Source organism: Tamandua tetradactyla, chromosome 1 (genome assembly GCF_023851605.1).
Source record: "Tamandua tetradactyla isolate mTamTet1 chromosome 1, mTamTet1.pri, whole genome shotgun sequence".
NCBI classification, from domain to species: Eukaryota; Metazoa; Chordata; class Mammalia; order Pilosa; family Myrmecophagidae; genus Tamandua; species Tamandua tetradactyla.
The window spans coordinates 222,919,484-222,945,882 of record NC_135327.1 but is presented as its reverse complement, the minus strand read 5'-3'; the positions used below and the strand labels follow the sequence as shown (position 1 = coordinate 222,945,882).

The 26,399-nt window shown below is 37.2% G+C and overlaps 2 protein-coding genes across 11 annotated transcripts in view; one reads left to right on the top strand and one right to left on the bottom strand.

Annotated features, from left to right (window-relative positions):
- The window catches only part of ANKRD26 (ankyrin repeat domain containing 26), a 1,272,391-nt gene that overhangs the window by 715,016 nt on the left and 530,976 nt on the right, over positions 1-26,399 (top strand). The window lies entirely within an intron of this gene.
- ODAD2 (outer dynein arm docking complex subunit 2) overlaps positions 1-26,399 on the bottom strand; it is a 199,718-nt gene that overhangs the window by 84,447 nt on the left and 88,872 nt on the right. Inside the window, exon 19 of one of the 10 annotated variants that reach the window (XM_077153014.1) lies at positions 7,806-8,203. The exons of the other annotated variants lie outside the window; for them this stretch is intronic. Coding sequence (XP_077009129.1) covers positions 8,020-8,203 — 184 coding nt within the window. The 3' untranslated portion in view covers positions 7,806-8,019. Of the gene's footprint in view, positions 1-7,805; positions 8,204-26,399 lie in introns of those variants that run through there. 10 annotated transcript variants of the gene reach the window in all.

Sequence of the window (26,399 nt, the reverse complement as noted above, 5' to 3'; positions counted from 1 at the left end):
TGCACATTTTAGTTCGTCCTCCAGAACAACTACTAAATAACCAGAAACAGTACAGAACAGCTCCCGGAGCCACGATAGTGACCGGACACACAGCGTACCCCAGTCTGGACAGCTGGACCGGCTGCGAGCACCCCCCAGAACCGTGAGTTCCCAAAGCTGCAGCGGCCAGCGCCTCTCCCCCACAGGCTGCTTCCCAGAGGGGAAAGGAAAGGATTTACCAGCAGCAGGGACTGGGCACAATCAAACGCCAACTGTGGAACTAATTAACAAATTCTGACTACTAAAAATAGGCCCCCAGCTTAGGTGAACCTGGTCAAAGCAGAGGTTGCTCATTTTTGCCCCGGTGCCAAGGGGGCAGGACTGACAGAAAAAGAAAAGGGGGGAAAAAAAAGAAGGAAACAGAGGTTTTTGTGGCTGCGTATCTACAAAGGCTTGACTGCCTCTGGATACAGCAGCAGGACTTTTCAGGCTGCAACTGCCCCAGGCATAGGCAGAAGTGAGCTCTTTTGGGGGCTTGTCTGGAGCCTGTGCCTTCCCCAGGGGAGGGATGATGCCCCACCCAGGTGGAATCCCTCCATCAAGGAATTCAGACACCAGGGCTTGGTAATTTGAAGCCATTAAAACCAGCCTACAACCTCTCCTCTGTCTCCACCATGCCCCCAGCAGGGAGAGTCTGCCAAAGTTAAAGGTACCGCATCATCTTATGCTGGTGGGACCTGCAGTCAGACAAGTGCCACACACAGGGCAGGATAAGAAAAACAGAGTCCAGAGACTTCACAGGAAAGTCTTTCAACCTGCTGGGTCTCACCCTCAGGGAAAACCGACGCAGGTGACTCTTTCCTCCTGATAGAAGGCCAGCTTGGTCTGGGAAAATCTGGCTGGGGTCTATAATATCTAAGTAGACACTCCTAAGGGTGTGTGGGGGAAAGGCACCACACAAGCACGGCAAGAAACAAGAAAACAAGAACTGAAAAATTCTCCTCCGTTAAACAAAACTTAAGCTAAAGGTCCAGAAAAAGCTGAACAGAATGTCAAAGAACAGATAGACAACAAACTCATCCAGCAAGAAAACCCTAGGTAAAAGAAGTGAAAGCAATCTCCAGAATAAACTAATTAAGGTAATTAAATGCCTAGACGCCAGCAAAAAATAACAAATCACACTAGGAAAATTGAAGATATGGCCTGGTCAAAGGAACAAACCAACAATTCAAATGACATACAGGAGCTGAAACAATTAATTCAGAATGTACGATCAGACATGGAAAACCTCATCAAAAACCAAATCAATGAATTGAGGGAGGATATAAAGAAGGCAAGGAAAGAACAAAAAGAAGAAACTGAAAGTCTGAAAAAACAAACCACAGAACTTATGGGAATGAAAGACACAGTAGAGGAGATGAAAAAAACAATGGAAACCTACAATGGTAGATTTTGAGAGACAGAACATAGGATTTCTGAACTGGAGGATGGAACATCTGAAATCCGACAAGAAACAGAAACTATAGGGAAAAAAAATGGAAAAATATGAGCAGGGACTCAGGGAATTGAAAGACAATATGAAGTGCACGAACATATGTACTGTGGGTGTCCCAGAAGGAGAAGAGAAAGGAAAAAGAGGAGAAAAACTAATGGAGGAAATTATCACTGAAAATTTCCCAGCTCTTATGAAAGACTTAAAATTACAGATCCAAGAAGTGCAGCGTACCCCAAAGAATAGATCCAAATAGACAAACTCCAAGACATTTAATAATCAGAATGTCAGACGTCAAAGGAAAGAGAGGATCTTGAAAGCAGCAAGAGAAAAGCAATCCATCACATACAAGGGAAGCCCAATAAGACTATGCGCAGATCTCTCAGCAGAAACCATGGAGGCAAGAAGACAGTGGGATAATATATTTAAATTATTAAAAGAGAAAAACTGCCAACCAAGAATTCTATATCCAGCAAAATTGTTCTTCAAAAATGAGGGAGAAATTAAAACATTTTCAGACAAAAAATCACTGAGAGAATTTGTGACCAAGAGACCAGCTCTGCAAGAAATACTAAAGGGAGCACTAGAGTCAGATATGAAGACAGAAGAGAAAGGTGTGGAGAAGAGTGTAGAAAGGAAGACTATGAGTAAAGGTAAAAAGAAGGGAAATTAGATATGACATATAAAATCCAGAAGGCAAAATAGTAGAAGAAAGTACTACCCATGCAGTAATAACACTGAATGTTAATGGATTAAACTCTCCAATCCAAAGACATAGTCTGGCAGAATGGATTCAAAAACAGGACCCATCTATATGCTGTTTCTACTCAAAGGACATGAGGCCAAGGACACAAATGGACATTTACACACCAATGTTTATAGCAGCATTATTAACAATTACCAAGAGATGGAAACAGCCAAAATGTCCATCAACAGACAGTTGGCTAAACAAACTGTGACATTTACATAAGATGGAATATTATGCAGCTGTAAGACAGAATAAAGTTATGAAGTATGTAACAACATGAATGGACGTTAAGGACATTATGCTGAGTGTGATTAGCCAGAAACAAAAGGACAAATACTGTATTGTCTCACTGATATGAACTGACATTAGTGAATAAGCTTGGAATATTTCCTTGGTAACAGAGACCATCAGGAGATAGAAATAGGGTGAGATATTGGGTAATTGGAGCTGAAGGGATACAGATTGTGCAATAGGACTGAATATAAAGATTCAGAAATGGACAGCACAATATTACCTAACTGTAATACAATTATGTTAAAACACTGAATGAAGCTGCATATGAGAATGATAGAGGGAGGAGGGCTGGGGCATAAATGAAATCACAAAGAAAGATAGATGATAAAGATTGAGATGGTGTAATCTAGGAATGCCTAGAGTGTATAATGATAGTGACTAAATGTACAAATTTAAAAAATGTTTTTGCATGAGGAAGAACAAAAGAATGTCATTACTGCAGTGTGCTGAAAATAGATGGTACTTAATATTTTAAAATTTCAAACAAACAAACAAAAAAAAGAAACATGTCTGCCCCCAGAAGACTGGATCAAGAAAAAGGACATGGCTTTTCTGGGACACATAGCAGCTTCAAACGAGCACAAGCACCAATACACAAGTATTTCAAGTTTTAAGACTGTTGGCATTTTAAAAGCTTTCTTGCGGTACAATTCACATAACACAAAATTCACCAATTTCAGGTTATTGTTTTAGTTAATTTATACAGTTGTGCATTCGTTGCAACAACCCAGATTTAGAAAACTTCCAAAATTCCCAGAAGTTCCCTCATGTTCATATTTAAGTAAATCCCTGCTCCCATCCCTGTTCCCAGGCAATGACATCTGCTTTCTATCTTCGTGGTTCTTCTTTCTAATAAATTATATCAATAGAATTATACAACATGCTGCATTTCACAAATTTTTTTTCACTTAGCATAAGGTTTTTATAATTGTCCTATGATGTAGCAAGTTTCAATAACTTAGTCTTTTCAATTTTTCTTCCTTTTGGATTTTTTATGCACAACTTTCTGAACTGATACTTTTTTGCTTTAATGAAAATGGCCAGACTTAATGTATTTCTGTAATATTAAGCTACTATTCATAGTCTTGGCTACCTATAAGTCTTTGATTCTAATCATCATGCTCCTTTCAGCAAAACTCCCTGGCTTCTTAAAAGTAATCTCAGCTTGGATTTTTCATTTAACCCAGAAGTTATTTAATAGGATCATAAAGAAATCTTCTAAGTGATCACACATTACCAGTAGGTTTCACTTTAACTGTTAGATTTTACTATCAGATCTCAGTGCCTAGAAAATATGATTCGTAGGATATCAGGTTTCATGATTTCACTGACATTTCTTGGAGCCTAAAAACTTTTTAAAGAGTTTTCTTTGTTATTTGTTGAAAACGTGTATTCTCTCTTTACTGGTTAAAAATACAGTTAATTTGTCTATCTGCCCAACTAATCAAACATCCTAATGATATTTAACATTCTTCATTCTCATTTATATGTTGAATATCAAAACAGTTGATATATGCACTATTTTTAATGTCACTGAAAATAATTATGTGTCAAATTCTCTGTGTTCTCCATGACTCTTTGCATTACACATTTTGAAATATTTTGTATTAAGGCTATATTTCTAAATGGCTTGCAATAGTAAGTAGTAGATTGTATGTATTATGTAAGTTTTAGACACTTCATCAAATTTTTAAGGGATTCATCAAATTTTCATCTCTTAATACAATTCTGCATTTGTTATTAAAAAAAAGAAAACTAGAAACCAATATACTTCATGAATTATAAACACAAAATATAAAATGCTAGCATAAGAGAGCCAACAATATGTGAAAATGGTAAAACGATATGATCAAGGTGAATTTATCCAAGGAATGAGAGGGTAGTTCACTGTTCAAAAATCAATCAATGTAATTTGCCTTGTTAACAAAAGGAAGATCATTTGATCATCTCAACTGATGCAGAAGAAGCATTTGACAAAATTCAAAACCCATTTATGATTTTAAAGAACCTTGTAGTAAAATAGGAATAGATGGAAACTTCCTCAATCTGCAAAAGGGTACCTATGAAAACTCTACAAAGAACATTATACATAATGACGAAGAGTTGAATGCTTTCTCCCAAGAGCTGGAACAATACCACTTTATAACACGGGCCCCGACCTGTGCAATAAGGCAAGATAAAGAAAAACAAGGCATAAAAATATGCATGGCGGGGAGGGGTAGGCAAAACTGTCATTGTCTGCAGATAACTAATCGTATATGTAGAAAACCCTAAGGAATCTACAAAAATTATTGGAGTTGTAAGAACATACAAAGGTGTATTTTAATAAACAAAGATATATTAAAATAAATTATATGCCTATATATGTGAAACAAAAATAATTACCAATCACAAAAACAGATAGCTAGGAAAATGCAATGAATAATGTGAAAGACTTCTACATCGAAACTACAAAATACGCTGAGAGAAATTAAAGACCTTAATAAATGGATATCATGTCAATGGCTTGGCAGATGCAATATTAAGATTTCTACTCTCCCCAAATTGATCTATAGATTACTAACAACACTACTTATAATCCAGAAAGTTTTTTTTTACTTGGACATGATTATTCTAAAATTTATATGGAAATACAGAAGATTTAGAATAGCTTAAACCAATTTTGAAAGTTGGAATGGGTATGCTACTCATTATAAAGCTAAAGTATTCAAGACAATGTGATACAGATATGAGTACTAAAAAAATCGATCAATGGAAAAGAGTTCATGTACAGACCCACTCATATACAGTCAGCTGAATTTCAACCAAGGAACCAAGTTAGTCAAATGGGAAGCTGGAACAACTGGATATTGTATTAAAAAATTAACTTCAAACCCTTTCTCACACCATACTTAAAAGCTAATGTGAGATAAATCATAGACTTAAACATAAAACCCAAAATGCTTCTGGATGAAAATAGGAGGAATTCTTCATGACATTGAGGTAGGCAAAGATGGTTTTTGACAGGCACAAAAATCACTAACCATAAAATAAATTGATAAATTGAACTTTTCAAAATTAAGAGTCTGCTCAAAAGATAGTCTTAATGCTACTAGGAAAGCATATTCCACAGTGCATATAACTAGCGATGGATTTCTATCCAGGACATGTAAAAACCTCTACAAATCAAGAAAAAAGACAAAAAAAAAAAAAACCCACTAAAAATGGGTGAAAGAGTCCTGAACAGACCACAGAAGAAAAGCATGTGTTGCCAGCAAGCACGTAAGAAATTGTTCCACATCATCAGGGAAATGCAAATTAAGTCTACAGTGACCTGCCATTTCATTCTGATAGAATGACTAGATTGCAGAAAGACTGACAACACGAAAAGTCGGCATTGGTGGGGATTTTAAATTGCGTGGTCCCTTTGATGCTCTATTTGGCAGTTCCTAACGAAGTTAAACATCTACTTGGTGATCCATCGATTCCACTCCAAGAAAAGGCAAAACTCATCCAAGGCAACAGAAATCAGAAAGCAGTTTGCCTGTGATGCTTTAGGGAGTGCCTGGAAAATGGCATAAGTACAACTTCTTGAGTGAAGGAAACGTCACCCAATGGTTTGGCTGGTAAATATGGGTATATACAATTGCTAAAATTCATTGAACTAAACAACTTAACGTAAAATAATCCATAATTTTGTGCAAAAAAAGACACACACATACACATACTGGAAAATAGTGCTGACCAGCAGTCTGTTTTTTTCAGCTATTAAACTGGGTGCACGAGACGACTGGCTAGATCAGATATATAATGAAGAGAAATAAAATTCATATAATCCTCAAGTAAGAAAATATCCTGAGAGTTTATTTTTAAAATGAGAAAGTGAAGATTCGGAAGGTTAGATGATTCCCTTAATTATTTTTTATATGGCATTTTTGTATTTGTTAAATCTATATAATTTTAAAAGTAGGCAGATGAAAAACAAAAAGTAAATGTGAAAGGAAGTAAAAATGTTCTTATTGCTACAAACATGTAACACATATATTCTATTTTGTGCCTTGAATAAAAGCAAAATTGTCAAAAGAAGACTGGTTCTGTGGCAAAAGAAATATCTGGGTAGCCACAAAAAGATTGCTCTTTCTGTATACAAATAGGCAGAATGTTACTTTTTTGCTCCTTTTTAAAAAGACGAAATAAACCCAATGCAAAAAAAAAAAAAGAAAGAAAGAAAACTATGTAAATGTAACATAATTATGTGTAAATCACAGAAGACAGGAAATTTAGAGTTACAGATTTCATGGTAAGTTTTAATTCTATCCTTGTGTATATGCTTTATAAAAGGGTCTTTCATTACATGATCACATAACACTGGAACATATATAACAGTTAGTTCAACAAATGTTTATTGTACAATGTGTGGAAGGAAAGTATTTTATAGGATAAATTGCAGGAAATTAGTACATTGTTTAGGTAAATTGGGATGTAAAATTTCTTACAGTCCTAGGCATTTACAGAACATATTAGAAAAACATTTTCCTTGATTATCTTCTAAAGAACATGAAAGTTAACTCTTTCACGGCAGGCAGGTACTCCATACTTGAAAGCTGACCTTTAAATATTAAGGTTATTTTGAAATAATGAAACACTTAGGACTTCAAGATGCCAACATGTTTTGGATCAAGCAAATAGTGAAAACTCATTAATTCCTATTTCCAAATTCAGAATCTGTGGTAACTTAGGGTCTGAGCTAAACTTTCTTTGCATTGCATGTTAAGAGAGAGGATGCCTAAATGACTAATATAAACAGTATTTTGGGTAATACTTAAACTGCATAGACTACAGTAAATACACAATCATTTACGTCCCTTCTTGCTTCCTGAATTCCCCTTTATTACATGAAAAAAAAAATTCCTTAAAGCATTGTTTCTATTTTTAACCTTGAAAAGTATAAAATAGAATCCTTTTATTCTATGATTGACATTTTCATAGAAAAACTAATTAAGTTTTTTGCCCCTAATCTCCTAGTATTCTATAAATGAAAGAGTACTATCTTAGGAGTCAAGAGATCTGAACTCTAATATTTGTTATTTCATAAACTTCCCGGAGTAGGTTGAGTAGATTATTTCGATTTTCTGGATTTGAGGTGATCTTAAACATAATGAGAAGGTTGACCAGATGATCTGCAAGGTTCCCTCTGATATTCTTTTATGTTCTGCAGATGATCAACAGAGAGGAAACAGCTATAATTGTTATTTACATACAAATCTAAAAACCGATTATATAAGCAAGTGATTTTAAAAACTGTAAAGTACCTTATAGATATTACTAAGACCAGAAAAGTTAAAGCAATCAAAACAACCCAAAAATGGCAGTACTTACAAACTGAAAAGAATCTGGATTTAATTCTACATCATACTGGTGGCAAATTATACTGAGAAAAAGACTGTAAGTGGCCTTAAAACATAACATTATGGCTGTAAATTTCTAATAGGATAGATATTGGCAAGGCGCTTTCTGGTGCTGGTTCCTAGCAATCCCTGGGGTCCCCTGGCTGGTATCTTTGCCTTTCATCAGATGGTGATGTGCTCTCTTCTCTCTGCCCTTCTCTGTTTCTGCCGACTTCTGGCCTGTGGTCTTCTCTGACCACTGGCTTCTGGATCCTTCTCTTTACGAGGCTTCTGGTAATGTGGAATAATTGGCCTTGGCCACGCCTTAACAAAAAAAATAACATATTTAAAGGTCCTATTTATAATGCTTTCACACCCACATGAACATGGATTAACATTAAGAGCAGGTCTTTTGAGAGAGTATTTAATTCAATCTATCACGATCTGCTTGGCAAAACTGTGCTCTGATGTCAGATGGAAGGTCAAAGTTCTAAGTGATGAACTTGGATATTTAACTGAGGAGATTTCTAAGCTAAGTACAGAAGATGCGGTATGGTTTCTCTTTGTTGTTTATTGTAAAACATGTGGGGAAAGGGATAAATTGAGGATGGAACTCCTAAGCACAAAGGAACCAGTAACTGATGATTTGGAAAATTTCCAGCCTATTCAGATAGTGTACTCTGAGATGAGGGCCAGAAGTGGCTCTATTAGCACGCCCCCTGAGCTCCCAAGAGAGAATTCCCAGAGAATGGGACTCCTTGTGAGGGATTAGCTGAGCCACCCTTTGCTAAGTAGAATAGGCATACGAGTCATGTATCCATGCAGCCATCTCAGAGGAAGCTGGAATTGGAAATACAGTTATCTAGGAAGGATCTGTGGGAAACCCTTTTGTCTGATGGTTTGGACCCCCCTTGAATGACACACAAAACCAACAAGGTTTTTGAGAATTCTGAATGAGCAGAGGCACAGTCAGCCTGGCCTGAAAGGGACAGAGATTGGATGAAATGAAAGAAAAACTATTTCAAGGGCAGAACCATGGAAGCAGAGGTCTGGACTGTAGAAATCTCCTCAGGCCAAGAGAGAAGCCCCCCACATGTGTGGAAAGGGCCAGTTCACCCCATCAGTTGGAGGGGCAGGCCTTTTCTCCAGTGCTTGAAGGGGGCAGGGCTTCTGCTCTGATGTTTGGGAAGATGCTCAGAAAGGGTGGCACCTCGGCTTCAAGGTTCCAGAAGAGAATGGCGGATGAGCCAAGGCTCGGAGAGGGTGGGGCTTAGACCCTAGTACATGGGGAGAGTATGGCCGCTCTCCACATACATGTTTGGAATGTGTGGGGCTGCCACTCTGGCAAGCTTGGAGGACAAAGCATTAATCGACAAGTAACTCTCAGCCTTGAAATCTAATGGAGTTTGCACTGCTGGGTTTTGAATTTGCTTGGGCCCTGTGCCCTGTTTCCTTTCAAATGCTTCCTTCTGGAATGTCTATCCTATGCCTGACCCACCATTATATTTTAGAAGCAAAACATGTTTTCTGGGTTTTCAGGTAAATAGAGTGGAATTTTTCCTCAAGACAGATGATGCTCATAAGTGATTTTGATGAGACTTTTTCTTAGGGTTGTTACTGAAATGGCTTGAGGCCATTGGGATATTGGAATGGGTGAATGTATTTTGCATTTGGGAACAACATGTGTTTTTGAGGTCCAGAGGGCAGACTGTAATAGACTGAATAATGTACTACTTCAAAGAACATGGTCTTAATACTAACCTGCATCCCTGTAGGGTAGGAAGCCATTTATAAATAGGATTTTGAAGATGCACATATTAGTTAAGGTGTGGGCAAGTGATTCAGGGTGGGTCTTACTCCATATTACTGGAGGCCTTATAAAGAGAAGGAAGCAGAAGGCAGTGGTCAGAGAAGGACACAGGAAGAAACCTGAAGCTTCAGGAAGAGCAGAGAAAGGAGCAGGCATAGCCTTATGGTGGGAGGTAGAGCTATAAACCAGGGACCCCAAGGTTTGCCAGCAGCTAGCACCAGAACGCTGCCGACACTGGAAGAAATCAAGTCCTGCCAACATTTTTCTTTTTGACTTCTAGCTTCAAATCTATGAACCAATAAATACTTGATTTTTATGCCAACCCATTGTGTGGTATTTGTTATAGCAACCTGGCACACTAAGACAGTGGAATTGAGAGTGGAATAATAATGTACAAATACTATATATCATAGCAAAGTAAAAATGATGCACTTAAAGATGGAAGGAGAAAGAAGAGAGAAGTAAAAAAATAGAAAAGCCCACTGATTGTTCTATAGGGAATTAAAAATACCAATAAAACTTGAGAAGCTATGCAGTGAATTACTACATCAGAAAAAGTAGAATAGAGGTCTTTAGAAAAAAATAAAGCTACAGAGATAACTACTGGAAGAAAAATGCAAAAACAAAAAATAAAAATGTACCTTTTCCTCCTGGAATTAAAAAAACAATTCTATTAAACAATTATTGGGTCAAAGGGGAAGTATATACAAATGAATTAAGCAACTTCTAAATAATGATAACTAAAACACTAAATATCAAAATCTAATGAAAACACTAAATATTAGAACCTCTCAGGTATATTCAATGAAGTGTCAAAGGAAGACAACTTTTATTAGTAAAAAAGAAAGAATTAAAATAAATAATTTCCCAGTTCAAAGCATTAAGAAAAAAGTTATAAAATAAACAAAAGAAAGCAACAAGAAAGTAATAAAGGTAAAAGCATAAATTAATGAAGTAGAGAACAGAACAACAGTGGACTTAATAAATAAGTTCTGGGATTTGGGGGGAAAAAATCAAGAAAAAATCTGAACTAGCTAACTTGATCAAGGAAAAAAAAGGAGAAAGCTCACATGTACAAAAATGTAGCCATTGAAACAGACACAATTTTAAAATCTTGAGACTAGTTCTGCAAAACCTTCAGAACCCATACAGTCCTATCATTTTATAAATTGTCCCAGAGTATTGAAAATGAAGGAAAGCTTCCTAATTCCTTTGTGAGCATGTGTAACATTGATACCTAGATTTGATAAGGCAGTAAAAAAAATTCTACAGATGAATATATCATATGAATATTGATACAGGAATGTTAAATAGAATATTAGCAAATAGAACCAACACCATATTAAGAAAATAAAACACCATGAGCAAATGTGACTTATTTCAAGAATCCAAGGTTGGCTCCAGGTAAGGAAATTAATATCAAATATCGCATTAATAGAGATAAGGGGAAAAATCATATGATAATTTCTGCAAGGGCTCAAAAAGCCTTTGAAAAAATTCAATACCTATACCGGATCAAAACACTCAAGACAACAGAAATTGACACATTTTGAGCCTGATAAAAGTGTATATACTTTAGCCCTAAGCCATTATGTTACTTAATGAGAAAACTCTAGGGGCATTTCCACTAAAATCAGTTCACAGGGCAAAGGGCCCTTTATCTTTACTGTTCTACATTGTACTGGAGGCATGAAATTAGACAGGAGAAATTCATTCAAAGCACAGGAATTTGTAAAGAAGAAGTAAAACTTTTTCTGGAACACCCTATCGCTGGATTTGTCACTAATCAATGCTGCCATTATGGCAGGTGTTCTAGTTCGCTAGCTGCCGGAATGCAACACACCAGAGATGGATTGGCTTTTAATAAAAGGAGATTTATTTTGTTAGTTCTTCAGAGGAAAAGCAGCTAACTTTCCACTGAAGTTCTTTCTTACGTGGAAGGCACAGGATGGTCTCTGCTGGTCTTCTCTCCAGGCCCTTGGGTTCCAACAACACTCCCCGGGGTGACTTCTTTCTGCATCTCCAAAGGCCTGGGCTGAGCTGCAAGTGCTGAGATGAGGAATGCTGAGATGCGAGTGCTGAGATGAGGAATGCCGAGCTGCTTAGGCTGCACTGCATTGCGCTCTCTCATTTAAGCACCAGCCAATTAAGTCAAACGTCACTCATTGCAGCAGACACGCCTCCGAGCTGACTGCAGATGTAATGAGCAACAGATGAGGTTCACGTACCGTTGGCTTATGTCCGCAGCAACAAGACTAGGTATGCTCACCTGGCCAAGTTGACAACTGAATCTAACTACCACAGCAGGAAAGCAGCGGAAGGTAATGTGTAAATGAGTGAGGCTGACCTTGCTCCAACAAAACTTTTACCAAAGCAGGCAGTGGGCTAGATTTCACCTTGGGAAACAGTGTGCCAACCACTCCCTGAGAGGCAACAGAACAAACTCTAATAATAAGAGGATTCAGCAAGGTTACAGGATATAAAATGAACTATACAAATCTATAATCAAATAATAATCTGCTGGAGAACAAGATGGTGGGGAAACCCATTTACACCATCAAAAAGATGGTTACTTGCTAATATACTTAACAAAAACATGCAAAATCCATGGGAGAGAATTTTTAAAACACTCTTGAAAGCCACAAATTAGACTCGAATGAACAAAGAACACCCTTCTGCTCTTGGATAAGACAATTCAACAGCACAAAGATGTCACTTTCCACGGTTAGTTTATAAATGTAATGCAATCCCAATAAAAATAAGTTTTTTTTATGGAGTTAGATAAGTTAATACTAAAGTTCACCTAGGGAGAAAATATCACACAAGAATAGTCAGAAAAAGGGTCATTAAAGAGGAAACTGGGAAGATGGCGGCTTAGTAAGACGCGCGGATCTTAGTTTCTTCTCCAGGACACCTACTAGGGGAGTAGAAATGATACAGAAAGCGCCCATGGCCACAACAGAGATAAAAAAGACAGCGTACCCCATCCTGGAACGGCTGGCTGGCTGAGAGAAGCAGCTCGGGTGAGATCGCCGAGGCGCGCGGGCCTTACCGGGCAGGGTGGCAAGCGGCCGGAGTTACTCCCTTCCCCCTTCCCGGGCCGGCTGGGAGAATTGGAGAGGTGGTCCCCTGAAACCAAGGCGACTGGCGCCCACACCACGCGCAGCCCCCGGACCAACTGAGAGAATTGGATCGGAAACCCCCAGGCCGCGGAGAACGGTGACCCCGTGACTCCCGGGGAACGTGCACTCTCTCGGGCGGGCCGCTGCCGCTGGCGCCCTCCCGCCACGCTTGTTGCCCAGGGCCGACTAGGAAATTCGGACGGGCTCTTTCCCTGGCTGCGGCGACCAGCAACCCTCCCTGCGTTCGGACACCCTCCCTGCGTTCGGACCCCGGGCCGGCTCAAGCCGCTTCGGCTAGCGAACCCCCAGGACGGCGAGAGTTTTCCAAAGTTTAAGGTCCCACAGCACCTTTTACTGGTGGGACCCGCAGACAAACGTGTGCCACGAGCGCCACCTACTGGGCAGGATAAGAAAAACAGAACCCAGAGATTTCACAGAAAAATATTACAACCTTGCTGGGTCCAACACCAAGAGAAATTTGAATAAATGCCCAGACGCCAGCAGCAGAAGATAACTGTCCACGCTCAAAAGATTGAGAATATGGCTCAGTCAAAGGAACAAACCAATAGCTCAAATGAGACACAAGAGCTGAGACAACTAATGCTGAATATACGAACAGAAATGGAAAACCTCTTCAAAAATGAAATCGATAAATTGAGGGAGGACATGAAGAGGACATGGGCTGAACATAAAGAAGAAATAGAAAAACTGAAAAAACAAATCGCAGAACTTATGGAAGTGAAGGATAAAGTAGCAAACATAGAAAAAATAATGGATAGCTACAATGATAGATTTAAAGAGACAGAAGATAGAATTAGTGATTTGGAGGATGGAACATCTGAATTCCAAAAAGAAACAGAAACTATAGGAAAAAGAATGGAAAAATTTGAACAGGGTATCAGGGAACTCAAGGACAATATGAACCGCACAAATATACGTGTTGTGGGTGTCCCAGAAGGAGAAGAGAAGGGAAAAGGAGGAGAAAAACTAATGGAAGAAATTATCACTGAAAATTTCCCAACTCTTATGAAAGACCTAAAATTACAGATCCAAGAAGTGCAGCGCACCCCAAAGAGATTAGACCCAAACAGGCGTTCTCCAAGACACTTACTAGTTAGAATGTCAGAGGTCAAAGAGAAAGAGAAGATCTTGAAAGCAGCAAGAGAAAAACAATCCATTACATACAAGGGAAACCCAATAAGACTTTGTGTAGATTTCTCAGCGGAAACCATGGAAGCTAGAAGACAGTGGGATGATATATTTAAAATACTAAAAGAGAAAAACTGCCAACCAAGACTCCTATATCCAGCAAAATTATCCTTCAAAAATGAGGGAGAAATTAAAACATTCTCAGACAAAAAGTCACTGAAAGAATTTGTGACCAAGAGACCAGCTCTGCAAGAAATACTAAAGGGAGCACTAGAGTCAGATACAAAAAGACAGAAGAGAGAGATATGGAAAAGAGTGTAGAAAGAAGGAAAATCAGATATGATATATATAATACAAAAGGCAAAATGTTAGAGGAAAATATTATCCAAACAGTAATAACACTAAATGTCAATGGACTGAATTCCCCAATCAAAAGACATAGATTGGCAGAATGGATTAAAAAACAGGATCCTTCGATATGCTGTCTACAGGAAACACATCTTAGACCCAAAGATAAATATAGGTTGAAAGTGAAAGGTTGGGAAAAGATATTTCATGCAAATAACAACCAGAAAAGAGCAGGAGTGGCTATACTAATATCCAACAAATTAGACTTCAAATGTAAAACAGTTAAAAGAGACAAAGAAGGACACTATATACTAATAAAAGGAACAATTAAACAAGAAGACATAACAATCATAAATATTTACGCACCAAATCAGAATGCCCCAAAATACGTGAGGAATATACCGCAAACACTGAAAAGGGAAATAGACTCATATACCATAATAGTTGGAGACTTCAACTCACCACTCTCATCAAGGGACAGAACATCTAGACAGAGGATCAACAAAGAAATAGAGAATCTGAATATTACTATAAATGAACTAGACTTAATAGACATTTATAGGACATTACATCCCACAACAGCAGGATACACCTTTTTCTCAAGTGCTCATGGATCATTCTCAAAGATAGACCATATGCTGGGTCACAAAGCAAGTCTTAACAAATTTAAAAAGATTGAAATCTTACACAACACTTTCTCGGACCATAAAGGAATGATGTTGGAAATCAATAATAGGCAGAGTGCCAGAAAATTCACAAATACGTGGAGGCTCAACAACACACTCCTAAACAACGACTGGGTCAAAGAAGAAATTGCAAGAGAAATTAGCAAATACCTCGAGGCGAATGAAAATGAAAACACAACATATCAAAACTTATGGGATGCAGCAAAGGCAGTGCTAAGAGGGAAATTTATTGCTCTAAATGCCTATATCAGAAAAGAAGAAAAGGCAAAAATTCAGGAATTAACTATCCATTTGGAAGAACTGGAGAAAGAACAGCAAGCTAACCCCAAAGCAAGCAAAAGGAAAGAAATAACAAAGATTAGAGCACAAATAAATGAAATTGAAAACATGAAAACAATAGAGAATATCAATAAGGCCAGAAGTTGGTTCTATGAGAAAATCAATAAGATTGATGGGCCCTTAGCAAGATTGACAAAAAGAAGAAGAGAGAGGATGCAAATAAATAAGATCAGAAATGGAAGAGGAGACATAACTACTGACCTCACAGAAATAAAGGAGGTAATAACAGGATACTATGAACAACTTTACGCTAATAAATACAACAATTTAGATGAAATGGACGGGTTCCTGGAAAGACATGAACAACCAACTTTGACTCAAGAAGACATAGATGACCTCAACAAACCAATCACAAGTAAAGAAATTGAATTAGTCATTCAAAAGCTTCCTAAAAAGAAAAGTCCAGGACCACATGGCTTCACATGTGAATTCTACCAAACGTTCCAGAAAGAATTAGTACCAATTCTCTTCAAACTCTTCAAAAAAATCGAAGTGGAGGGAAAACTACCTAATTCATTCTATGAAGCCAACATCACCCTCATACCAAAACCAGGCAAAGATATTACAAAAAAAGAAAACTACAGACCAATCTCTCTAATGAATACAGATGCAAAAATTCTCAATAAAATTCTAGCAAATCGTATCCAACAACACATTAAAAGAATTATACATCATGACCAAGTAGGATTCATCCCAGGTATGCAAGGATGGTTCAACATAAGAAAATCAATTAATGTAATACACCATATCAACAAATCAAAGCAGAAAAATCACATGATCATCTCAATTGATGCAGAGAAGGCATTCGACAAGATTCAACATCCTTTCCTGTTGAAAACACTTCAAAAGATAGGAATACAAGGGAACTTCCTTAAAATGATAGAGGGAATATATGAAAAACCCACAGCTAATATCATCCTCAATGGGGAAAAATTGAAAACTTTCCCCCTAAGATCAGGAACAAGACAAGGATGTCCACTATCACCACTATTATTCAACATTGTGTTGGAGGTTCTAGCCAGAGCAATTAGACAAGAAAAAGAAATACAAGGCATCAAAATTGGAAAGGAAGAAGTAAAACTATCACTGTTTGCAGACGATATGATACTATACGTCGAAAACCCGGAAAAATCCACAACAAAACTACTAGAGCTAATAAATGAGTACAGCAAAGTAGCAGGTTACAAGATCAACATTCAAAAATCTGTAGCATTTCTATACACTAGTAATGAACAAGCTGAGGGGGAAATCAAGAAACGAATCCCATTTACAATTGCAACTAAAAGAATAAAATACCTAGGAATAAATTTAACTAAAGAGACAAAAAACCTATATAAAGAAAACTACAAAAAAATGTTAAAAGAAATCACAGAAGACCTAAATAGATGGAAGGGCATACCGTGTTCATGGATTGGAAGACTACATATAGTTAAGATGTCAATCCTACCTAAATTGATTTACAGATTCAATGCAATACCAATCAAAATCCCAACAACTTATTTTTCAGAAATAGAAAAACCAATAAGCAAATTTGTCTGGAAGGGCAGGGTGCCCCGAATTGCTAAAAACATCTTGAGGAAAAAAAACGAAGCTGGAGGTCTCGCGCTGCCTGACTTTAAGGCATATTATGAAGCCACAGTGGTCAAAACAGCATGGTATTGGCATAAAGATAGATATATTGACCAATGGAATCGAATAGAGTGCTCAGATATAGACCCTCTCATCTATGGACATTTGATCTTTGATAAGGCAGTCAAGCCAACTCACCTGGGACAGAGCAGTCTCTTCAATAAATGGTGCCTAGAGAACTGGATATCCATATGCAAAAGAATGAAAGAAGACCCATCTCTCACACCCTATACAAAAGTTAACTCAAAATGGATCAAAGATCTAAACATTAGGTCTAAGACCATAAAACAGTTAGAGGAAAATGTTGGGAGATATCTTATGGATCTTACAACTGGAGGCGGTTTTATGGACCTTAAACCTAAAGCAAGAGCACTGAAGAAGGAAATAAATAAATGGGAGCTCCTCAAAATTAAACACTTTTGTGCATCAAAGAACTTCATCAAGAAAGTAGAAAGACAGCCTTCACAATGGGAGACAATATTTGGAAATGATATATCAGATAAAGGTCTAGTATCCAGAATTTATAAAGAGATTGTTCATCTCAACAACAAAAAGACAGCCAACCCAATTACAAAATGGGAAAAAGACTTGAACAGACACCTCTCAGAAGAGGAAATACGGATGGCCAAGAGGCACATGAAGAGATGCTCAATGTCCCTGTCCATTAGAGAAATGCAAATCAAAACCACAATGAGATATCATCTCACACCCACCAGAATGGCCATTATCAACAAAACAGAAAATGACAAGTGCTGGAGAGGATGCGGAGAAAGAGGCACACTTATCCACTGTTGGTGGGAATGTCAAAGGGTGCAACCACTGTGGAAGGCAGTTTGGCGGTTCCTCAAAAAGCTGAATATAGAATTGCCATACGACCCAGCAATACCATTGCTAGGTATCTACTCAAAGGACTTAAGGGCAAAGACACAAACGGACATTTGCACACCAATGTTTATAGCAGCATTATTTACAATTGCAAAGAGATGGAAACAGCCAAAATCTCCATCAACAGAAGAGTGGCTAAACAAACTGTGGTATATACATACGATGGAATATTATGCAGCTTTAAGACAAGATAAACTTATGAACCATGTAATAACATGGATGGACCTAGAGAATATTATGCTGAGTGAATCCAGCCGAAAACTAAAGGACAAATACTGTATGGTCCCACTGATGTGAACGGACATTCGAGAATAAACTTGAAATATGTCATTGGTAACAGAGTTCAGCAGGAGTTAGAAACAGGGTAAGACAATGGGTAATTGAAGCTGAAGGGATACAGACTGTGCAACAGGACTAGATACAAAAACTCAAAAATGGACAGCACAATAATACCTAATTGTAAAGTAATCATGTTAAAACACTGAATGAAGCTGCATCTGAGCTATAGGTTTTTGTTTTGTTTTGTTTTGTTTTGTTTTGATTTTACTATTATTACTTTTATTTTTTTCTCTATATTAACATTCTATATCTTTTTCGGTTATGTTGCTAGTTCTTCTAAACCAATGCAAATGTACTAAGAAATGATGATCATGCATCTATGTGATGATGTTAAGAATTAATGATTGCATGTGTAGAATGGTATGATCTCTAAATGTTGGGTTAATTTCTTTTTTTCCGTTAATTAAAAAAAAAAAAAAAGAGAGAAGGGATAATTGGAGATGAAGGGATACAGACTGTACAACGGGACTGGATATAAAAACTCAGAAATGGACAGCACAATACTACCCAATTGTAATGCAATTATGTTAAAACACTGAATGAAGCTGCATGTGAGGTATAGGTTTTTTGTTTTTGTTTTTTTTGTTTTTTTCTTTCTATTATTGTTTTAATTCTTATTCTGTTGTCTTTTTATTTCTTTTTCTAAATCGATGCAAATGTACTAAGAAATGATGAATATGCAACTATGTGATGTTATTAAGAATTACTGATTGTACATGTAGATTGGAATGATTTCTAATTGTTTTGTTAATTCTTTTTTTAATTAATAAAAAAAAAAAACTGGAAAAAAAAAAAAAAAAAAGAATAGTCAGAAAAACTCCGAAAAAATGCACACTAAGAGGAGAGACAAAACCTACCATACATTAAACATACTCTTAAAGCCCCTATAAGTAAAATATAGCATAGACAAACTGAACAATAGAATAGACAAATTGATCAGTGGGTTAGGATAAAACTCAGAAATTAACCCAAATACATAAGGATATTCATTATATAATAATGGTGCCATTCAAATCACTGGATCAAAGAGATTTTTACATAAAATACGTTGGGACAATTGGATAACCACTTAAAAAAGATAAAATTAGATCCACTCTCATACCATACTCAAGAATAAACTGCAAATAAATCAGAGATCTAAATGTAAAAGTGAAATATGAAATATAAGAGCACCTTCAGCATAAGGAAAGATTTTCTAACTAATAGTCAAAAGCCAAAGTCAATGAAAAACGATTAATACTTTCACTGCATCAAAATATATGTGCATTGCAAAAAAAACAGTATAAACAAGGTAAAATGACAACTGACAAACTAGGAGAAAATATTTGCAACATATCACAGACAAAGCATGATACCATATCTATTACTAAAAAACTATTAAAAATTGAGGGACAAAGGATGAAAAATCCAGTAGAAAAAATTGGGAAGAGACATAAACTAGCAATTCACCAAAAAAGATTAAAAAATCGCCCTGAAAATTAGAGAGTCGCAAATGGAAACAACACCAAGATATTTTTCTTACACATGGATTGACGAACATTTTAAATCATGACAATATATTCTTTTGGGGAGACTGAAGAAATAGGTGGTCTCATATTTCACTGGTAGAAATGCAAACTACCACAAGCCTTTACAAATGTAACTTACAAGGCCTAACAAAAGTACATATGTGGGGTGAAGCATGGTGGCTCAGTGGCAGAGTTCTCACCTGCCATGCCGGAGACCCAGGTTCGATTCCCGATGCCTGCCCACACACACACAAAAAAGAAAGTACGTATGCACTTAATTTTTTATTCAGTAGTACCACAATGGATGATATACTTCCAACAATTCAAAAATACATAGCAAAAGTTACTCACTGAAGCATCATTTGTAATGGCAAAATGTTAGAAACAATCTAACACTCATACCTGGCAGAGTGATTGAATAAATTATGGTAATGCCATGCAATGGAGTAATACTGTGGTTAAAGAAATAAAGTAAATTTTTTGGAGTGATTTCCAGGATATATGGTTTAGAAAAAGCAATTGTCGGGTGATGCAATGGTGGCTCAGTGGCAGAATTCTCGCCTGCTGTGCCGGAGACCTGGGTTTGATTCCCAGAGCCTGCCCATGCCAAAAACAAACAAAAAAAAGCAATTGTTTTGTAGTGATTTCCAGGAAATACTGTTAAGTGACAAGGAAAAATGCAAAAGAATCTATAGCATGGTATCCCTCATGTATGAAGGGGATATATCAAAATACACATGAAAAAGGGGATATATCAAAATACACATGAAACTCTTCATCTGTTCAAAAGAAATACAGGAAGGATAAACCAGAAACTAATGAGATTGTTTATCCACAGGAGACCAATGCAATTAGAGTGAGAAGACTGGAGAAGGGGGGCAGGGAGTAATAGGGAGTAGAAGACAGCAAGAGGGGAGTCACAATTCTCTGCAAGTATCTTTTTTGTATGGCTCTGCCTCTTAAAATCAAGGTAATTTTCACAAACCCAAAATACAAAGAAAAAATGAAAATCAACCAGGATTTGAGGAACCCAAAATGAAATACAAGCAGAAACAAATGAACCTATGTGCACTACAAACGAGTAAGAGTGGGGAAGAAAATAACCTAAGTAACTTAAAAACAACATTGTGACTGTTTACTCCAAGGCTAAAGACAAAAAGAACTGCACAAAACTATTCTACTCTAGACAGAAAGTTTGTTTTTCATAAGAAGTTGGGTCAGCAATTGTGAAACTACTTTAGGTGTATGCTAGAATTGAGCAAATAGGTAAGTACCTTGTGGATAATGAGTCAGGTTTCTGACTGTCAAAGAAAAAAATTATAAATACATAAAGGGGGGCAGGAGCTAAAATGACCCTGTGGCATTGTACTGGAATTGGAGCATCAGTATAAACCTATGGTTTAAAAACCCGTGTGTGTGTGTGTGTGTGTGTGTGTGTGTGTGTTGACACCAATTACCTGCATATAATGTGTAGCTCTGTTCACTGAGTGGGTCTAAAAGCAACGTAACCCAGTAGCAATGAGTACACTCAATGCCAAGATCCTGATTTTTAAATACTATTCTTCAATAGAAGATATAGGATGTCTTTGGAGAACTGGTTGATTTCATGGCCGGGCTAGGAAAAATACAAGATGATCCTGGAATATATTGTGGTGCCCCAAATAAGGAAGTGATCAGTTAGGGCATAAAGTGGACAACCTGAAGGAGCTGCCAATGGCCAAAAATAGGACAAGTTGAACAACAAAATAAAAGTAATGGATTATAACCAATAGAATAAAATAAATATCCATGAGGTCCAACTGGTACGAATAAATGACTGAATAAATAAACAGAAGGGAGAAAAGGAAGAGATCTTTCTTATAGTTGGCTTCCAATGAGTACATGGGAATTACAGAAATATAAAGTCACTATTAAGCAAAACTACAACAATTGCTTGTTCTAGTTTGCTAGCTGCCAAATGCAATCTACCAGAAGTGGAATGGCTTTTAAAAAGTGGAAATTAATAAGTTGCTAGTTTCTGGTTTATCCTTCCTGTATTTCTTTTGAACAGATGAAGAGTTTCATGTGTATTTTGATATATCCCCTTCATACATGAGGGATACCATGCTATAGATTCTTTTGCATTTTTCCTTGTCACTTAACAGAATTTCCTGGAAATCACTATGAAACAATTGCTAGTTTACAGTTTAAGGCCTAGGTAATGTCCCAATTAAAGCAAGTCTATAGAAATGTCCAGTCAAAGGCATCCAGGGAAAGATACCTTGGTTCAAGAAGGCCAATGAAGTTCGGGGTCTCTCTCTCAAGTGAGAAGGCACGTGGCGAACAGGGTCAGGGTTTCTCTCTCATCTGGAAAGGCACGTGGTAAACATGGCATCATCTGCTAGCTTTCTCTCCTGGCTTCCCTTCACAAAGGTCCCCGGGAGGTGTTTTCCTTCTTCATCTCCAAAGGTCGCTGGCTGGTGGACTCTCTGCTTCTCATGGCTATGTCATTCTGCTCTGCTCTCTCTGAATCGCTCTCATTCTCCAAAATGTTTCCTCTTTTATAGGACTTCAGAAACTAATCAAGACCCACCCAAATGGATGGAGATAAACCTCCAGCTAATACAGTTTACCAACCACTCTTGATTAAATCTCATCTCCAAGGAGATGATCTAATTACAGTTTCAAACATACAGTGCTGAATAGGGATTAGAAGAAGCAGCTGCCTTTACGAAATGGGATTAGGATTAAAACATGGCTTTTCTCGGGGACATACATCCTTTCAAACCAGCACATTGCTGCAGGCTAGAAACATTAATGGATGCCAACATTTGTAAGCAAAAGTAGGATGACAAACAGGTTATTTACAAAATCTCAAAATATTTCTCCTCTCGACACTCATGAATTACAAAGGGAAAGAACAGTAGTACCTGCGCAGTGGAGAAATCTGGCAGACATCACCTTACTCAAGGCTATCATCCCCTGTAACCAGGCAGGTACCCTCTGAAATGCTGCAATGAGAAGGGCACAGCACAACTTCCATGGTACTCTTTCCCAAAATGTCTAACCTCACTCCAAACAAAGACAGAAAGAAGAACCATCAGAGACTGAGAAGATAAGTCCACTAAAAGCACAGATTGGATCTTGGACCAAAGGAAGTACATTTGTGGGACAATTGGGGAGAATTCAAATAAAGTCTATTAACTAGTTAGTAGTATCGTAGCTAAACTCCTGGTGTCTGTAATTACAGTGTGGTTATGCAGGGTGTTCACATTAAGGGAAGCTGGGGGAAGGGTAGATGGAAACCCCCTGCATTGATTTTTTTGCTACTTTTCTCAAACTCTAATGTTATTTCTAAATAAAAGGTAGAAATAAATAAATAAATAAGTCACATAGCAAGTCTTAACAAATTTAAAAAGATTGAAATCATACACAACACTTTCTCAGATCATAAAGGAATGAAGTTGGAAATCAATAATAGGCAGAGTGCCAGAAAATTCACAAATACGTGGAGGCTCAACAACACACTCTTAAACAACGAGTGGGTCAAAGAAGAAATTGCAAGAGAAATTAGTAAATACCTCGAGGCAAATGAAAATGAAAACACAACATATCAAAACTTATGGGACGCAGCAGAGGCAGTGCTAAGAGGGAAATTTATTGCCCTAAATGCCTATACCAGAAAAGAAGAAAAGGCAAAAATGCAGGAATTAACTGTCCACTTGGAAGAACTGGAGAAAGAACAGCAAACTAATCCCAAAGCAAGCAAAAGGAAAGAAATAACAAAGATTAGAGCAGAAATAAATGAAATTGAAAACATGAAAACAATAGAGAAAATCAATAAGGCCAGAAGTTGGTTCTATGAGAAAATCAATAAGATTGATGGGCCCTTAGCAAGATTGACAAAAAGAAGAAGAGAGAGGATGCAAATAAATAAGATCAGAAATGGAAGAGGAGACATAACTACTGACCTCACAGAAATAAAGGAGGTAATAACAGGATACTATGAACAACTTTACGCTAATAAATACAACAATTTAGATGAAATGGACGGGTTCCTGGAAAGACATGAACAACCAACTTTGACTCAAGAAGAAATAGATGACCTCAACAAACCAATCACAAGTAAAGAAATTGAATTAGTCATTCAAAAGCTTCCTAAAAAGAAAAGTCCAGGACCAGACGGCTTCACATCTGAATTCTATCAAACATTCCAGAAAGAATTAGTACCAACTCTCCTCAAACTCTTCAAAAAAATTGAAGCGGAGGGAAAGCTACCTAATTCATTCTATGAAGCCAACATCACCCTCATACCAAAACCAGGCAAAGATATTACAAAAAAAGAAAACTACAGGCCAATCTCTCTAATGAATATAGAGGCAAAAATCCTCAATAAAATTCTAGCAAATCGTATCCAACAACACATTAAAAGAATTATACATCATGACCAAGTAGGATTCATCCCAGGTGTGCAAGAATGGTTCAACATAAGAAAATCAATTAATGTAATCCACCATATCGACAAATCAAAGCAGAAAAATCACATGATCATCTCAATTGATGCAGAGAAGGCATTTGACAAGATTCAACATCCTTTCCTGTTGAAAACACTTCAAAAGATAGGAATACAAGGGAACTTCCTTAAAATGATAGAGGGAATATATGAAAAACCCACAGCTAATATCATCCTCAATGGGGAAAAATTGAAAACTTTCCCCCTAAGATCAGGAACAAGACAAGGATGTCCACTATCACCACTATTATTCAACATTGTGTTGGAGGTTCTAGCCAGAGCAATTAGACAAGAAAAAGAAATACAAGGCATCAAAATTGGAAAGGAAGAAGTAAAACTATCACTGTTTGCAGACGATATGATACTATACGTCGAAAACCCGGAAAAATCCACAACAAAACTACTAGAGCTAATAAATGAGTACAGCAAAGTAGCAGGTTACAAGATCAACATTCAAAAATCTGTAGCATTTCTATACACTAGTAATGAACAAGCTGAGGGGGAAATCAAGAAACGAATCCCATTTACAATTGCAACTAAAAGAATAAAATACCTAGGAATAAATTTAACTAAAGAGACAAAAAACCTATATAAAGAAAACTACAAAAAAATGTTAAAAGAAATCACAGAAGACCTAAATAGATGGAAGGGCATACCGTGTTCATGGATTGGAAGACTACATATAGTTAAGATGTCAATCCTACCTAAATTGATTTACAGATTCAATGCAATACCAATCAAAATCCCAACAACTTATTTTTCAGAAATAGAAAAACCAATAAGCAAATTTGTCTGGAAGGGCAGGGTGCCCCGAATTGCTAAAAACATCTTGAGGAAAAAAAACGAAGCTGGAGGTCTCGCGCTGCCTGACTTTAAGGCATATTATGAAGCCACAGTGGTCAAAACAGCATGGTATTGGCATAAAGATAGATATATTGACCAATGGAATCGAATAGAGTGCTCAGATATAGACCCTCTCATCTATGGACATTTGATCTTTGATAAGGCAGTCAAGCCAACTCACCTGGGACAGAGCAGTCTCTTCAATAAATGGTGCCTAGAGAACTGGATATCCATATGCAAAAGAATGAAAGAAGACCCATCTCTCACACCCTATACAAAAGTTAACTCAAAATGGATCAAAGATCTAAACATTAGGTCTAAGACCATAAAACAGTTAGAGGAAAATGTTGGGAGATATCTTATGGATCTTACAACTGGAGGCGGTTTTATGGACCTTAAACCTAAAGCAAGAGCACTGAAGAAGGAAATAAATAAATGGGAGCTCCTCAAAATTAAACACTTTTGTGCATCAAAGAACTTCATCAAGAAAGTAGAAAGACAGCCTACACAATGGGAGACAATATTTGGAAATGACATATCAGATAAAGGTCTAGTATCCAGAATTTATAAAGAGATTGTTCAACTCAACAACAACAAAAAGACAGCCAACCCAATTACAAAATGGGAAAAAGACTTGAACAGACACCTATCAGAAGAGGAAATACAAATGGCCAAAAGGCACATGAAGAGATGCTCAATGTCCCTGTCCATTAGAGAAATGCAAATCAAAACCACAATGAGATATCATCTCACACCCACCAGAATGGCCATTATCAACAAAACAGAAAATGACAAGTGCTGGAGAGGATGCGGAGAAAGAGGCACACTTATCCACTGTTGGTGGGAATGTCAAATGGTGCAACCACTGTGGAAGGCAGTTTGGCAGTTCCTCCAAAAGCTGAATATAGAATTGCCATACGACCCAGCAATACCGTTGCAGGGTATCTACTCAAAGGACTTAAGGGCAAAGACACAAACGGACATTTGCACACCAATGTTTATAGCAGCATTATTTACAATTGCAAAGAGATGGAAACAGCCAAAATGTCCATCAACAGACGAGTGGCTAAACAAACTGTGGTATATACATACGATGGAATATTATGCAGCTTTAAGACAGGATAAACTTATGAAGCATGTAATAACATGGATGGACCTAGAGAACATTATACTGAGTGAGTCTAGCCAAAAACTAAAGGTCAAATACTGTATGGTCCCACTGATGTGAACCAACATTCGAGAATAAACTTGGAATATGTCATTGGTAACAGAGTCCAGCAGGAGTTAGAAACAGGGTAAGATAATGGATAATTGGAGCTGAAGGGATACAGACTGTGCAACAGGACTAGATAAAAAAACTCAAAAATGGA